The sequence below is a fragment of the Trifolium pratense genome, linkage group LG3, assembly GCF_020283565.1.
Source record: "Trifolium pratense cultivar HEN17-A07 linkage group LG3, ARS_RC_1.1, whole genome shotgun sequence".
Lineage (NCBI taxonomy): Eukaryota > Viridiplantae > Streptophyta > Magnoliopsida > Fabales > Fabaceae > Trifolium > Trifolium pratense.
The window spans coordinates 4,282,280-4,296,629 of NC_060061.1; the positions used below are offsets into that span (position 1 = coordinate 4,282,280).

Genomic DNA, 14,350 nt, shown 5'->3' on the forward strand with positions numbered 1-14,350 from the left:
TAAAAATGTCATCCCAGACATCCAACGAAGGATAAAGCAGCATTAACTCTCAAGCCTGGCGAAAGGCGGAACCTCTTAGTCAGCCACGGCCAATGTTGAGAAACAAGCCTTAAATTTGTCATCACTGATCAATTCAAAACAACATAAAGCAATTATATTAAACTAAAAAATGACATATTTCTTATATATTAAGTTCCGAATTTTAAACACAACCTAACTTTGCTTGCTAATTTAGTTAACTTTCATAGATTTAATTATTGGCTAATTCAAGGTAAAATTGGGTGCAAAAATCCTCAAATGTTTTCAGTTATGTTTGGCAGATAAAGTCAAAAGCCAGCTACAACTTACGGTTTGCCTCAAAACAGATTAATAACGCATTATTATTCTAAAACGTAATCGATGCCTTGTAAGGTTAGAACTCTTCAGAAAACATTTATATGTAGATACTAAAGCAGTAAATTCCAATTGATTACAAAATTCAGAAAAAATGTAGTAGAAATAGCACAAAGTGTATGTTTGTATAATTTGTTACAACAAAACATAGCAAAATGCTTATGATCTAGGTCACGTCTACAAAGATATGGATTTGTCCAGAAGAACATTTTAAATCATTTCCATTGCAATGTTTACTAAATTAATTGAATATTAGAGCTTGATTGGAAGACAAAAGAAATCCAAGTTAATTCTTTATAAATAGTACAACTAGATTACATCATTTACATATCCATCATAATCATCCCATGTTAAAAAGGGTACAACTAAATTTTAACATTTGAAGCCAATAGCATAATCCTCCAATGTCAAAGTCACTATCATCAACAAAACTGGCAGGCTCCATAGAAGCAATCAGTTGGAACAAATGAACAGGGTAAGTGCAGAAGTAATTGCAAACAATGAGTAACATAAGAATGTGCATAGACAAGTAAACAAAAATCAAAACAAATAAATAATCTCAGACATCCAAGGAAGGATAAAACAGCACTAGCTCTCAAGCCTGGCGAAGGCGAAAGCTCTTGGGCGGCCACTGCGAATGTTTTGAGAAACAAGCCTTAGATTTGTCATCACTGATCAATTCAAAAAACATTAAGCAATTATACAAAAACAACATTACAAAATTCTCAATTAAAAATGTCATCTCAGACATCCAAGGAAGGATAAAGCAGCATTAGCTCTCAAGCCCGGCGAAAGGCGAAAGCTCTTAGTCGCAGCATTAGCTCTCAAGCCCGGCGAAAGGCGAAAGCTCTTAGTCGGCCACTGCGAATGTTGAGAAACAAGCCTAAGATATTATCATCATAGACGACATTAATAAAAAAACTTAAAACTAAGGCAATGATCATGATAAAACAATTTAATTAAACAATCAGAAACAGAATATTCCATCCTAAAATGATCAGCAAAATATTAGGAAAAAAAGAGCTGACAAAGTGAAGCAGATGGATAATTTGGATATGAGGGACATCTTCTTCCCAAAAGCAATCAGAATCACTGCTTTCAGGGCAGACGAAAAGTCCCAAAAGATTGAAACAAATATAAATCCACGCCAAACACTTCATCAACAAATAATTAAATAAATTAATGTGAAGGAGAATCATCAGATAGGAGCGAAAGACTAAAAAATTGTATAATCATTTATAGATCATTTGAACTATGCTATTGATCATCATATGACTCTCCATAAAAAATAATCAATTAATTTTCAAATTTATGAAAATTAATAAACATAAATATTGCAACAAAATGAACAAACAGAGAAATATAAAATCAAAAAAATTCCTCAGAAGGAAGGCAGTATGGTATAATAATCATCAATGTTTCATGCCTAACACATTTTCCATTGATCTTCATCATTGGAATAACAGATTAAATAAATTTTCAAAAACAGATCTAAAATTAAAAGAAAATGGCCTCATAGAGAAGATTAGAATTTTCCACATGAATTAATTCAGACATATGCTTGTCAATAATTATTATAATCATTGGCCAATTGAAAACAAAAACAAGAGAATGAAAAATTAAAAAGTGACTCAGAATATGGGTGGTGATATAACAGGATGGTCGGCAAGGCCGATTTGGCCATTACGACGAACGAGACCTAATCACAATCGTCATTGTCAACTTCGAATTCTATAAACTAAAATTAAAAATGAAGAATAATGAAAAAGAGTAATGAAAATAATGAAGCGGCTGTGACTATGAGAAACCCTAATTTGGAGAGAGGGGAAGATACAATAAAAAAAGGGGTAAAGAGGGGTTTATAAAGAGTTGGGAGTGAGAGCTAGGGTTTTGTGTGTGTGATGTAGCTGATTTCTAGAATGTGCTTAGGGTGAGCCTTTGCTTAACCTACGCCGCCAAATAACATTGACTCCTTCCTTAACCTAGTTTTTATTTTGACTTTTTTTTTATATATAATTTTTCAATATATATATATATATATTTTTTTTTTTACTTAGTTTTTTATTTAAAAAAATCATGAAAACTCAAATATTTATATAAAAAATATTTTGTAAAAAATAAACTCCCAACAATAAATCTTAAAATGTTAAATACAAGAGTTGGATTAGATAAGATCAAATGTCAAAGTTTTGTTTGACATCAAATATTATTCGTTGATTTGGTTTAATCTAATGGCTTGGATTTAGTCACTTAAAGTGTCATGTGACTAGCTATATTACTTTGATGTCTAGATTTCAATATATGAAAATATTATGTTATTGTATTTTTTATTTTGTGAACCTTATCGGTGGTGGTTAAAAATAGGGGATAACAAAATAGTCATCAAGAGGTTGGATGTACTGGTTACTCTATTTAACTCATTTAATAGCCCTCATTTAATATAAATAAATCAGTTTAGTGAGTTTACCTCGGTTGACAAAGATATTTTATTATGATATATGTAAGAAGCTGAGATTCGAGCCGACGTATCCAACTTAAGGATAAATTTTTTCAGCAAGTTTATTTTTGTGTAAGGGAAAAAGATTCATGCATGGTTACGACAACCAAAGTGGTTAAATAGCAAGAATTTTTTTTCAAAGTGCTCCTGTCATAAGTCAAATACACCAAAACATCCTACCTGAGGAAAAATTAACCGAAATGCCCTAGTGCTTTTTTGTGAGGGGGACGCGCCATCCCCAGCTTAGTGTTGTAATGAAGGACGCGCCAACGGGGGGTCAGCGACCTTATGAAGGACGCGCCATCCCCAAGGCGGCGTCCTGAGTTGGTTTTTTTTTTTTTTTTTTCATTTTCGTTTTAGAAGGTAAGGGTGTAGGGTTTTGGAAGGGTTAGAAGGGTTTTGAGGGTTAAGGGTTAGGAGGGTTTTGAGGGTTAAGGGTTAGATGGGGTTTTGAGGGTTAGGGTTTAGGTTTTTTTTTTTTTTAAAGAAATTATTGAAAAAAATTATACAAAAATTATATTAATTAATATAAACACACTACAACAATTTTTTTTTTTTTTTGACATTTTGTATTTTTAGGGTTTTTAAGGGTTTTAGTTTTTTTTTTTTATTATATATATTATGTTTCTATTTTACTTGTTTATCAACAAAACAAAAATTAGAAGTAAATAGAAAACAAAAGATTTTGAGGAAAAATCGTATTTAATATTATTTTTTTACAATACAATACAAAAAATCACAAATTAATTGGAATTTGGACTAATTATCACGACCACGAGCACGACCACGACCACGACCACCACCACCACCAACGTCATCGTCACCTAAATGACCTCCAGTACCACATGTAGGAGCATGACGAACACGATCACCTCTTCGAAGTTCTCCTTGATGTTGTTCCACATCGTCTTGTTGATACTGAAAAGATGCAGTAGGATTACTCGAACTTGAGGCATTGAAAAAGTTTGATGTAGATGTGTCGTTGAACAAGGAGGTAAATGGCACACCAGAAAGGTTGTCAAAAATATTAGGATTATTAGGATCATCAAGAGTAATCAACTCATTAATCCATGACGAACCCACAGAGTTTTGAGTGTCGTAGGTATTGTGTTGGGGTGAAGTGAATAGGTTGTTGGGGAAATTTTGTTGGGCCGGTGTGTAGAAATTTTGTTGGGCTGGTGTGTGGAAATTTGGGTCATTAGATGGGTAGAAGTTTTGTTGGTCGTAGAAATTTGTTGTTGGTGGTGAGATGTAGGTTTGATGGTCATAGATTGGGAATTGGGGAGGCGTATAATCTAGGTATGGAGCTGATTGATTTTGTGTTGTGGTTTGCATGGGTGTTTGGTCAGGGTCAGGGGTAAATTCACGGGTTGAGGTAGATGGATTGTTTAGTGTGGGTGGGGGTTTGAAGAAGAACGAATTGAAGGTATTATAATACCACTCAAAATAAGAATTTGGAAGTTTATTTGCATGTGTGCCAGTTATCACCTTAGTGTGCCAGTTATAATACCTTAGTGTTTAGCGTTCAGCTTTTTTTCGTCGTTATTTAGACCTTTGCGGACCAAACATTATTCATCATCCAATCTACACACAACATCGTATTTTTTCTTCTAAGAGATACGAATTTACCATCCTAACAACAAAAAAAATTACTCTTAAAAATTTCACCATTTACAATGGCTCCAGCACAACAAAAAAATGTTCTTGTCTATTACAATGGACAATGTTTTAGACAAAACAATAGTGTTTTTTTTCAAAGCAATACAACAAGAGGTTTTAGGATCAATACAAGAAGCAACTTTGCTCATTTAAAGGAGAGAATATCAGAAAAGTTGAATTTAGACAATAAGGTTATATCTGAAATTTATTGGAGGCAACTGGTGGTTTTTGGAAACTCAAATGAACGATTTGAATCATACAAAGTTGTAGACAACGATGATGTTGAATATATGTTTGCGACTCATTGCCAATTTGAAGCTCTAGTCAGTATCGAGTTATATGTTACATTGGAAGATGTACCTCCAAACTGACCAACATCAGATCGAAGCACCACCATTTGATTATACACAATATTATTCGATGCTTTCACAAGATTGTGAGTCACAACCATCATCCTCATACCTCCCAGATCTGAACACACAACCATCATCCTCATACCACCAGTCTCATCAACTTGAAGCCTCACAATTTCACCCACAACCATCATCCTCATACCACCAGTCTCATCAACACGAAGCCTCACAATTTTACTCACAACCATCATCCTCATATCACCAAGAAGAAGAAGAGGAAGACGAAGATGACATCGTAAATGGAGTAATTGTCGGTGAGGAAAGCGAGAATGAAGAAGAATATGTTGCACAAGCATTCGGTGACGTTGAAGATGAAGACGTTGACGACCACCCCATGTATAATCCACCACCCCACATGCTTACCTTGGATGCAAGCATTGATGAACGTACCGAAGTTCTGCGATCAATGAATCCGAGACTTCCAGTAGATCAAGGGATTGAGGTGGGAATGCAATTTCATACCAAAGCAGATTGTGTGAGTGCAATAAGAACGTACCATATTAAACAATCTCGGGATTATAAGGTAAAACAGTCCGACAAAGAAAGGTATGTCATTCAATGTAAACAACCTACATGTAAATTCAGTTTGAGAGCATCTGAGAGAACAAATGGTCGTTGGGTAATTGGTGTTATAAAAAATGAGCACACATGCATATCTTTGGGTTTGACACAAGATCACCACAAACTTAATTCTACTATGATAAGTGAAAGCATTGCCTCACTCTTGCACAAAGACCTATCAATTAAAGTGAAAACTATAATTGCACACATAAGGGATAAGTTCAATTACACTGTCACGTACCGAAAGGCATGGATAGCAAAAAATAAGGCCATCGAAAACATGTTTGGGAGCTGGGTGGACTCATATCATGCTCTTCCGCAGTGGTTGATGACAATGCAACATTATCTTCCAAATGTCGTCACAATACTAGAGACCCTACCGGCAGACACTCCTGATGATGTGACCTTCCATCGTCTGTTTTGGTCTTTTGAACCACTTATTAAAGGTTTTGCATATTGTAAACCAATTGTGCAGGTTGATGGAACATGGTTATATGGGAAGTATAAAGGGACATTGTTGCTAGCTGTTGCACAAGACGGAAATGACCATATATTTCCAGTCGCTTTTGCAATTGTGGAAGGTGAAACAAAGGAAGCATGGAACTTCTTTTTAAAAAATTTGAGAACATATGTCACTCCACAACAACATCTTTGTGTGATTTCAGATAGACATCCATCCATTAAAAGTGCTTATGATAATCCTGCAAATGGTTGGAATGATCCTACATGCAGACATGTGTACTGCATCAGACACATTGCCCAAAACTTCATGCGAAAGTTCAACAATAAAAAGCTTCGCAAGTTGGTTGTTAACATGGGTAACTATCTGCAAGTCACTACAACTTTTCTATAATTTCAACGATACATTTTTTTTATGCTGTTTTATTAATTGCTCTTCTTATATAGGATTTGCAGTAAATCAACCTTTGCACAGATACTACCGCAGCAAAATTGCTGCGCAGAACACTAATGCAATAGGGTGGCTTGATAATATCCCCATAGCGAAGTGGACGCAAGCATTCGATGAAGGTCGTCGGTGGGGTCATATGACAACCAACCTTGCTGAGTCGATGAACAACGTGTTTAAGGGTATTCGCAATGAACCCATCACAGCTTTGGTCCAATCAACGTTCTATAAGTGTGTCGTACTGTTTCAAAGAAGAGCCACTGAATCAGCAGCTGTGTTGCAATCTGGACAACAATATTCAGAAGCTTGTCAGAAACGGATTAAAGAAGCAATGCATAAAGCAAACTCACATCAAGTCATTGCTTTTGATCGACTCAATCAAACTTTCAGGGTAATGGAAACTGTCAATCACAACGAGGGTCGACCAATGGGTCGATTTCTGCTCAAGTTGGGTGAAAGCTGCTGTGATTGTGGAGAATTTCAAGCTTTACATTTGCCTTGTTCGCATGTTATTGCTGCATGCTCCCATGCTGCACAAGCTTATCAAGTTCATATACATGACGTGTACAAAGCTGCAAGTGTATTTTGTGTATACAATAACACCTTCCCGGGAATTCAAGACCAATCATATTGGCCCCAATATTATGGCCGTCGACTTTGCCCCGACCCAGCAATGAAAAGATGTAAGAGAGGTCGTCCGAAAAGTACGCGCATTAGGACGGAAATGGACGACGAGATCGAAACTTTGAATAAGTGTGCTTTATGTAGGGTGCCGGGCCATGATCGTAGGAATTGTCCAAATTCCAATTAATTTACAATTTTTTTGTATTGTATTGTAAAAAATAATATTAAATATTATTATTGCACGATTTTGTTTTGTTGATAAACAAGTAAAATAGAAACATAATATATATAATAAAAAAAAAAAACTAAAACCCTTAAAAACCCTAAAAATACAAAATGTCAAAAAAAAAAAAAAAAATTGTTGTAGTGTGTTTATATTAATTAATATAATTTTTGTATAATTTTTTTCAATAATTTCTTTAAAAAAAAAAAAACCCTAAACCCTAACCCTCAAAACCCCATCTAACCCTTAACCCTCAAAACCCTCCTAACCCTTAACCCTCAAAACCCTTCTAACCCTTCCAAAACCCTACACCCTTACCTTCTAAAACGAAAATGAAAAAAAAAAAAAAAAAAACCAACTCAGGACGCCGCCTTGGGGATGGCGCGTCCTTCATAAGGTCGCTGACCCCCCGTTGGCGCGTCCTTCATTACAACACTAAGCTGGGGATGGCGCGTCCCCCTCACAAAAAAGCACTAGGGCATTTCGGTTAATTTTTCCTCAGGTAGGATGTTTTGGTGTATTTGACTTATGACAGGAGCACTTTGAAAAAAAATTCTAAATAGCAACGCCATGTAAAAAATAGTAATGATGTTGATATGAGTGGCAACTGGCCAGAGCAAAATAAAATATGACTAATTCGGAGTTAAAATTGTTGTGAAAGTGGCAAAGAACAATTTGAGGAGTGAGACATGTCACACTGTAAATGAATTAATTTCAACCTTACAATCAAACCAAAATTAAAGGAATTTGTTGTAATTTTTTTTTTTTACAATGAGCTCGAATTTAGGATCTCTAGTATACTACATAAATCATTCACCACTAGATCATACCTAGTGGCTTAATTTGGTGTCAAAAATTTATTTTAACACAACGTGTCGATGAATCCTAACTCTAAATACAACTATTTAATATGTAGCTCCGTTGGTAATTGTTAAGAACATTAGTTCAAGTCCAAACTTGGATTCCATGCAGTCAAGATATCCCGTGGTCATGCAGGCATTACATTTCAGCCTTTGAATTAAAGTTTGATCAAATAAATAATATACTTTAATAAAATTTAATGATGAGATTAACCTGCAGTTAAATAATGAGTGCATGAAATCCATGTTCAATCTTGATCCTCATTTCATATGAGTGTAGTCGCTACTCACTATAGTCTATCAAACTATAAAAATGCAAATATTTAGTCCATTTAATTTTCAATGATTGTTGGGTGCACGTGGCAACCCACATTTGGCCAATTCCCCACTATAATTTTTTTTTTTTTTTATAAAACCCCGTGTAAGTTCATTATTAACATATTTGTCAATTTGTAAAATTCAAAGACTTATTTTTATCAAATAAACATTATATAAGAATTGGGCGGGCAATTGAAGTACTCGGGTTGGTGCATTGATATTGACTTGGAACATGAGAGTGTGCTACTTTTGAAGTCTGAAGTTCGATTCTCTCTGGTGTCAATTTGAGTGGACTAATTTAGCTTCTTAAAAAAAAAAAAAACTTATTTTTATCAATACTAAAAATTTCCAAAAATCAATTTTCCTATTCATTATTTTTTTTTATATATATATATATATATAAAACATTAAGAATACAGTATTTTTTGCGAATTTGGTCCTCAAAATTGTAACCATCACCCAAATAGCCCCTCATTATTGCGAATTAACAAATACAGTACCTTTTTTTTTTCTTGATAAAATAAATACAGTACTTTTTTTGACACAAAATACAATACTTTTTAAAAATAGTAAAATATCATTCTAGTTAGATGTTGGACCTGTTTGTTATTATAGATTTAAAAAACAGGCGACCACCATAAATATGCACATATAGAAAATTCAGGACTCCTGCCTGCCACGGTAGAAAGTGGTAAGTCTGTACTTCCAAACTATATTTCCAAACAATCGCTAATTTCTATATTCTATTACACAAATGAATGTTACACCAACCATCAGAATCTAACACTTGCTCATAAATCAACAATGTAAATTAAATGCCTGCATCTGCAACACAAATTGGTTGCATTGCCATTCTGATGGCTACATATGAAAAAACATAAGCTACTGAACGAACAACTATACTATACTTTTGCTTTCATTCTATCAGGTCTACTTATTTCCACTGCAACATGTGAATCAAGTGTTGATAGGATCTGCGGCATTGACATACCTCCAGAAACGACGATTTCTGCAAAACGTATATCATATGTTAAAAATATACTGGAATGAGTTCATTTATATTGTTTTTAGTTACTTTTCCTTTTAGAATATCCACCGGCATTATTAGCATTAGAAAAGGAAGCCCCAGGAAGTAGTCCACTCATAAAAAAGAAACGATCTTCATAAGTCATAACATTAATGGAGAGTGCAAAGTAATTATGATTAGCCTGCTTTTTCTTCAATTAAACTATCCAAGACTTCGAGTAACTAAAACAAGATTACGTGTAACTATAAAAACTAGACAACTCACCAATTCCTTCCCGGACCGATAATGTTGGTCTAATGACATCCTTGGTGTTCACAAGAAAGATATCACCAATATAAAGATGGTTTGTGGGAACATAGACACAGCATAACTCCTCATCTCCAGAATAACTCTGAAATAGTAATGTATATAGTTAAATTCAACAAGTTATTCAAAGTTGCGATAATTGCAGAAAATCTTCATTAATTAAAATTAAACCTGCTTTGTCAAATATAATACACTAAATGCTTATCTATAGAGACCAATGATTCCAAACTATTAATCACAAGTTATCATCTAGAAGGCTTTGAAAACAATATGGTATTTTGCAATACTATATGGCTTTAGTGTTAACTAACCAAGAAAAAAGAACATAAAAGGCTACATGGAAACTAACGAGCATCAACTACTTAGAGCTCAAATTTCTCTCGGAAGGTTTGAAGAGTCTTGGTTGATACTCCTAAAAGTCCGATTGGAGGAGGAAGCCCCATCATTGATAACAACTTAGACCACATCCTTCCAAGGCCATCAGTTACAGCCAGTAATCCTTCCTCATTATGCGCCCATTTAAAGTGGAAGTACCTTTCAAGCTTATTAATTCATCCATCGGCCTCCTCCCACTTGTTAAGTATTCCTAGCTTCTTCCGTCGTTTTGTGGACTGTCCCTGTGGTTCTTGATCCAACAACCTTCCTGTCTCGACTCTCGATGCTTTGCAATATTAACTCCATTCCAGCATCTCTTCAAGTATCCTCATCCAAGCATCTTGCAGTTCCTGCTGATTATGAATAAAAAGCCTCTCCGATTTTGCTTCTCGCCTCCAAGATAGATCATTGCAAAACTTTGAGGGTCAGTAAACCTCCCTACAGCCGAAGGCTCCCGCTCTTTGTCAAATGACTAGCCATCTCTCTTTCCACCCACATCTTATTTATAGGCAACATACCTAATATCTCTAATTATTCCATCCCTCACTAACTAACTAAGTCACTAGAGGTATCAAAATTTTTGGTGAACTTCCATACCAGCTTTAGAGCCAAGGCTCGGCCTTACACCAGGGAGTTAAACAAATCCTTCCTATAAATACACTACATAAAATTAAATAAAAGCTACATAATTGTTCTACCGTATAACTGTCTGCCTTACTAGTTACTTCAAAATTAAAATCACTTCACAACTCTCCAACCATATAATTACCATATTAGTTACTAATTCGGCCATGTTATATTCCTGTTTCTCATAGTACACCAAGCCATATGTTAGGCTTTTTTTTCTTTCTTTCTCTCTGCATGATCTAGAACTTGGCCCATTGTTCGACTATGAACACACTAAGAAACACCACGGCATTCATAGAAAAACAGTGAAACACCAATTTAAGACATTATGAAAATAAAATTCTGAACTTGTAAAGTGCCAAATGTAGAAATATTTCAGAAACCTGAAGGACAACAGATGAGGTGATGAATCCAAATGCATATTCACCAACACGTGGATGTCGAATGATAGCTACTTCTTTGAAGGCTTGTGAGTTTTGATCTGTGGCAACACGTGTTAACATAAACAGTTCTTAGCCAACATTAACATTACAAAAAAGAGTAAGATGTTAAAGAAAAAGATGTTTTGCAAACACACCTGGTGAAATAGCAGCACTAATCTGCTTGGAGGCATTATAGATATGACGAACAAGAGGCATTCGCTTGATAAACCACTCCCCAAGTCCCAGGACAGATGCACCCAGCCATGATGACATGAAAACCCCAACCAAGAAGATGAAGGTAATGGAAGTTATGAATCCAAGACCTGACCAAGAAGTGTAAGCAATTACTTCAACATATACAATGCTACCAATGACATTCAATTGCATATTTCTACTACCAATAACTCCCAAATACTAAAAATAGAAAACCCTAAATAAAATGACTATTAAACATGTAGCATTAATAAAATATAGGATCCAATAAAATTGAATAGCCTTGCTGTTCTGCCCTTATGGGGAAAATAGTAAAGGTGTATATAAAATGGAAGCCCTTACCAAAGATGTCGATTCCAAGTTGAACATATATTGGAGAAAAAAACCCGTCCACGAAATGAATGAACCACCATGTTATGTAGAAAGTGATTGCAATTGGAAGAAGAATGACACTTCAAAAACAAAAACAAAACACAAAAAGACTTATCACTAATTCAACATAACACATTAACAAAGAATTCATAACATTTAGCTGCTAGTGGCCCTTCTATAGGTAATAATACACATCAGATTCGGGAGGATTGAAAGAACCTATTTACCTTATTGTGTAAATGTTTGGAGGAGCTTATAAAAATAGCTTATGATATGTCCATTAGGTGTTTTCAACTTATTTTCATAAACTCCTTCATGTAGTTTATTTTTAGCTTATAAAGAGTTTACCTTCATTCACTCTTTGATTGTAGAAATAGCTTATACATAAGCACTCATTTAATAAGGGTTTAACTAAGCTGTTTATTGTAATGCTCCCTTGATCTTAAATGACAACATAAAAAGATGTCACGTTTAGTGGCACAACATGAGAAAGAAAAAATGATTAAAAAGTGCAACCAATATGGGGAAAAAAACAACCTTTAATCCTCAACTATTATTTTAACTTGCAAAGCCTCCAATGACAAAAATTGCCAAAAAAAGAAACTAAAACGCAAAGATAAAGGACCGTGGAATTACAAGAAGTTAAAGCAACAACTGGTCTGAAATGTTATGACAGTAAACCATGAAGCAGGGAGATAATTTAGCAAACCTAAGATAAGTGCAAATAGACGTATGCATGCTGACAGTAACAAATACACATTGATCATCCTTCTAAAACAAGTGATAGATAACGATCAAAATATCTGTATATTTCTATAAAGATTATCATGGGAATAGACATTAAATCCCATAATTAGGTCAGTATGTCATAAATTAAATAAGCTATACGGAGATTTATAATCTAGAACCCAAAGGTTTTTTGTTCAATTAGGACGCCCCTTCCCCATTAAACAAGGAGTACCGCTTTAAATATATTACTAGAAAAAAGTTTCATAAGTGTAACTATGATGTATGTTAACTTGTAGTTCAAGACACAAACATCAATACAACAAGATGCCAGCAGATATTGAATGTATTATGCAGATAAAAGTAAAAAATGGTTTTAAGTTATCTAACGCAGACAAAAGCTCAACTTTCTTTGGGAACTACTAATAAGATACTGAAAGATTATGACATAACAAGATAATTGGGTTGAGTAAAGTGATACGCACCATCCAGTCATGAACTTTTTTGATGCCCAGCTCCTAACAACTTTGGAAAAAGTCTACAAATAGACAGAAAAAAGACATAACCAAATGTCAGACAGATATGGAAATTTAAAGCTCTAGCTCTTACAGTTGCTAAAATTAGCTTCAATGTCAGTTTTGCAAAATTACATATTAATCAAGCAAGTATTAGTATTTATTTTTTTTTTGTCATATAATCAAGTATTAGTATTATTTTAACAAAAAATATCAATAAAGACGAAAGGGGAAACACATTTGTACAATTTAAATTGGCTTTTATGCCCATAATTTGGTTACTAGTTTAATTTGGAAAGCAATAATTTCAATTGAAATCATTCCTAAAAGTAGTAAGTAAAAGAAATTCCCGAGACTAAATCGTGATTAATCAAACACTTTAAATTTCCAACGCATAAAGAAATGAAAAGTTAAAACCCTAAGGTACCTCGCGGCCGGTATGATGCATGGAAGAGGAGGAAGCAGATGGTCTGGAGGTATCGCTTTCGTCGCCGGAATCGGCGACGGGGATGAGAAGCTCACGATCTCTATCTCTGTTTCCCATCACAGTGGAGGGAGATTTGTCGTCGTCCATCGCCGGAGGAAGAATCAGTAACGACGTTTGATTATAAATTAGAAAAAGGGAATAATGTATCCTAAGCAGAAATCACAGATTTTTCAAAATTCTATTCTTCCTTTCTCCTTCGACTTTCTTTTCTGATTTCTTTTTATTATTTTTTATTTATGATTTCTCTTTATTTTAATTTTAACTAAACAAAAAAACTACTCGTAATTAATATTTCTGTGAATTATAGTTTTTTTTTTTTTTGAATTATTGTATATTGACGAGATATTTGATATCCAACTAAACTTCGGGGTGGTAGCTACCGAAATGTTCAGCTTTTTTTTGGTTGATAAATGATCACCTTTATATATACTAAACAAAAATGTTAACTAGTGGTAAAAATTATTGGTGAATGGTGATCAACAATAAATTGATTCAAGTGCAAGAAATGAATCTCTTAAACAGGTGGTTAAAAATTTAATTTCTGATTTTTTTACATATAAAAAGAATTTAATTGAAATGTGAAGAACTTATCTTACCTGTGTGCAATTTCTTACACAAATTAATCATCATTGTAAAAACTAAAAACTTCTTATCTACATATGATAACAAAAAAAAATAGTCTAGATTAAAGGACCAAAATATCTATCACTTCCACTTGTCACATACTACAAAAGTTTAATCTTACTATCAAAAAAGAAAGCTACTGTGCCCGTAGCGAGATGAATATAAATTGTGTTTAGGAGATTTTCCCTACTTTGAAATGGA

General features: G+C 34.2%; 2 protein-coding genes, 5 non-coding genes and 1 pseudogene across 7 annotated transcripts; 1 reads left to right on the forward strand and 7 right to left on the reverse strand.

Annotated features, from left to right (window-relative positions):
* Positions 1 to 948: 948 nt before the first annotated feature.
* On the reverse strand, positions 949 to 1,070 carry LOC123919155. Its single transcript, XR_006813071.1, has one exon. It is a non-coding gene; the product is annotated as a small nucleolar RNA SNORD14 (small nucleolar RNA).
* A 62-nt stretch (positions 1,071 to 1,132) lies between these two features.
* Positions 1,133 to 1,299, reverse strand: LOC123919156 (annotated as a pseudogene).
* Positions 1,300 to 1,369: 70 nt separating this feature from the next.
* LOC123919231 lies at positions 1,370 to 1,476 on the reverse strand. Its single transcript, XR_006813140.1, has one exon. It is a non-coding gene; the product is annotated as a small nucleolar RNA snoR99 (small nucleolar RNA).
* A 107-nt stretch (positions 1,477 to 1,583) lies between these two features.
* On the reverse strand, positions 1,584 to 1,673 carry LOC123919211. Its single transcript, XR_006813122.1, has one exon. It is a non-coding gene; the product is annotated as a small nucleolar RNA snR60/Z15/Z230/Z193/J17 (small nucleolar RNA).
* A 97-nt stretch (positions 1,674 to 1,770) lies between these two features.
* LOC123919229 lies at positions 1,771 to 1,853 on the reverse strand. Its single transcript, XR_006813139.1, has one exon. It is a non-coding gene; the product is annotated as a small nucleolar RNA U83 (small nucleolar RNA).
* Positions 1,854 to 2,020: 167 nt separating this feature from the next.
* Positions 2,021 to 2,114, reverse strand: LOC123919215. The gene has a single exon (XR_006813125.1). It is a non-coding gene; the product is annotated as a small nucleolar RNA Z43 (small nucleolar RNA).
* Positions 2,115 to 4,903: 2,789 nt separating this feature from the next.
* LOC123913643 lies at positions 4,904 to 7,241 on the forward strand. Its single transcript, XM_045964447.1, has 2 exons — positions 4,904 to 6,341; positions 6,430 to 7,241. Exons 1-2 carry the CDS (start codon positions 4,904 to 4,906, stop codon positions 7,239 to 7,241), a joined length of 2,250 nt encoding a protein of 749 aa, XP_045820403.1.
* A 1,866-nt stretch (positions 7,242 to 9,107) lies between these two features.
* LOC123915470 (protein LIKE COV 1-like) lies at positions 9,108 to 13,764 on the reverse strand. The gene is made up of 7 exons (XM_045966596.1): positions 13,466 to 13,764; positions 13,009 to 13,061; positions 11,768 to 11,877; positions 11,368 to 11,535; positions 11,174 to 11,271; positions 9,747 to 9,873; positions 9,108 to 9,464 (listed from the first exon to the last, which is right to left on the reverse strand). The coding sequence occupies exons 1-7, from the start codon at positions 13,610 to 13,612 to the stop codon at positions 9,358 to 9,360; spliced, it is 810 nt and encodes a 269-aa protein (XP_045822552.1). The 5' UTR covers positions 13,613 to 13,764; the 3' UTR covers positions 9,108 to 9,357.
* Positions 13,765 to 14,350: the final 586 nt, after the last annotated feature.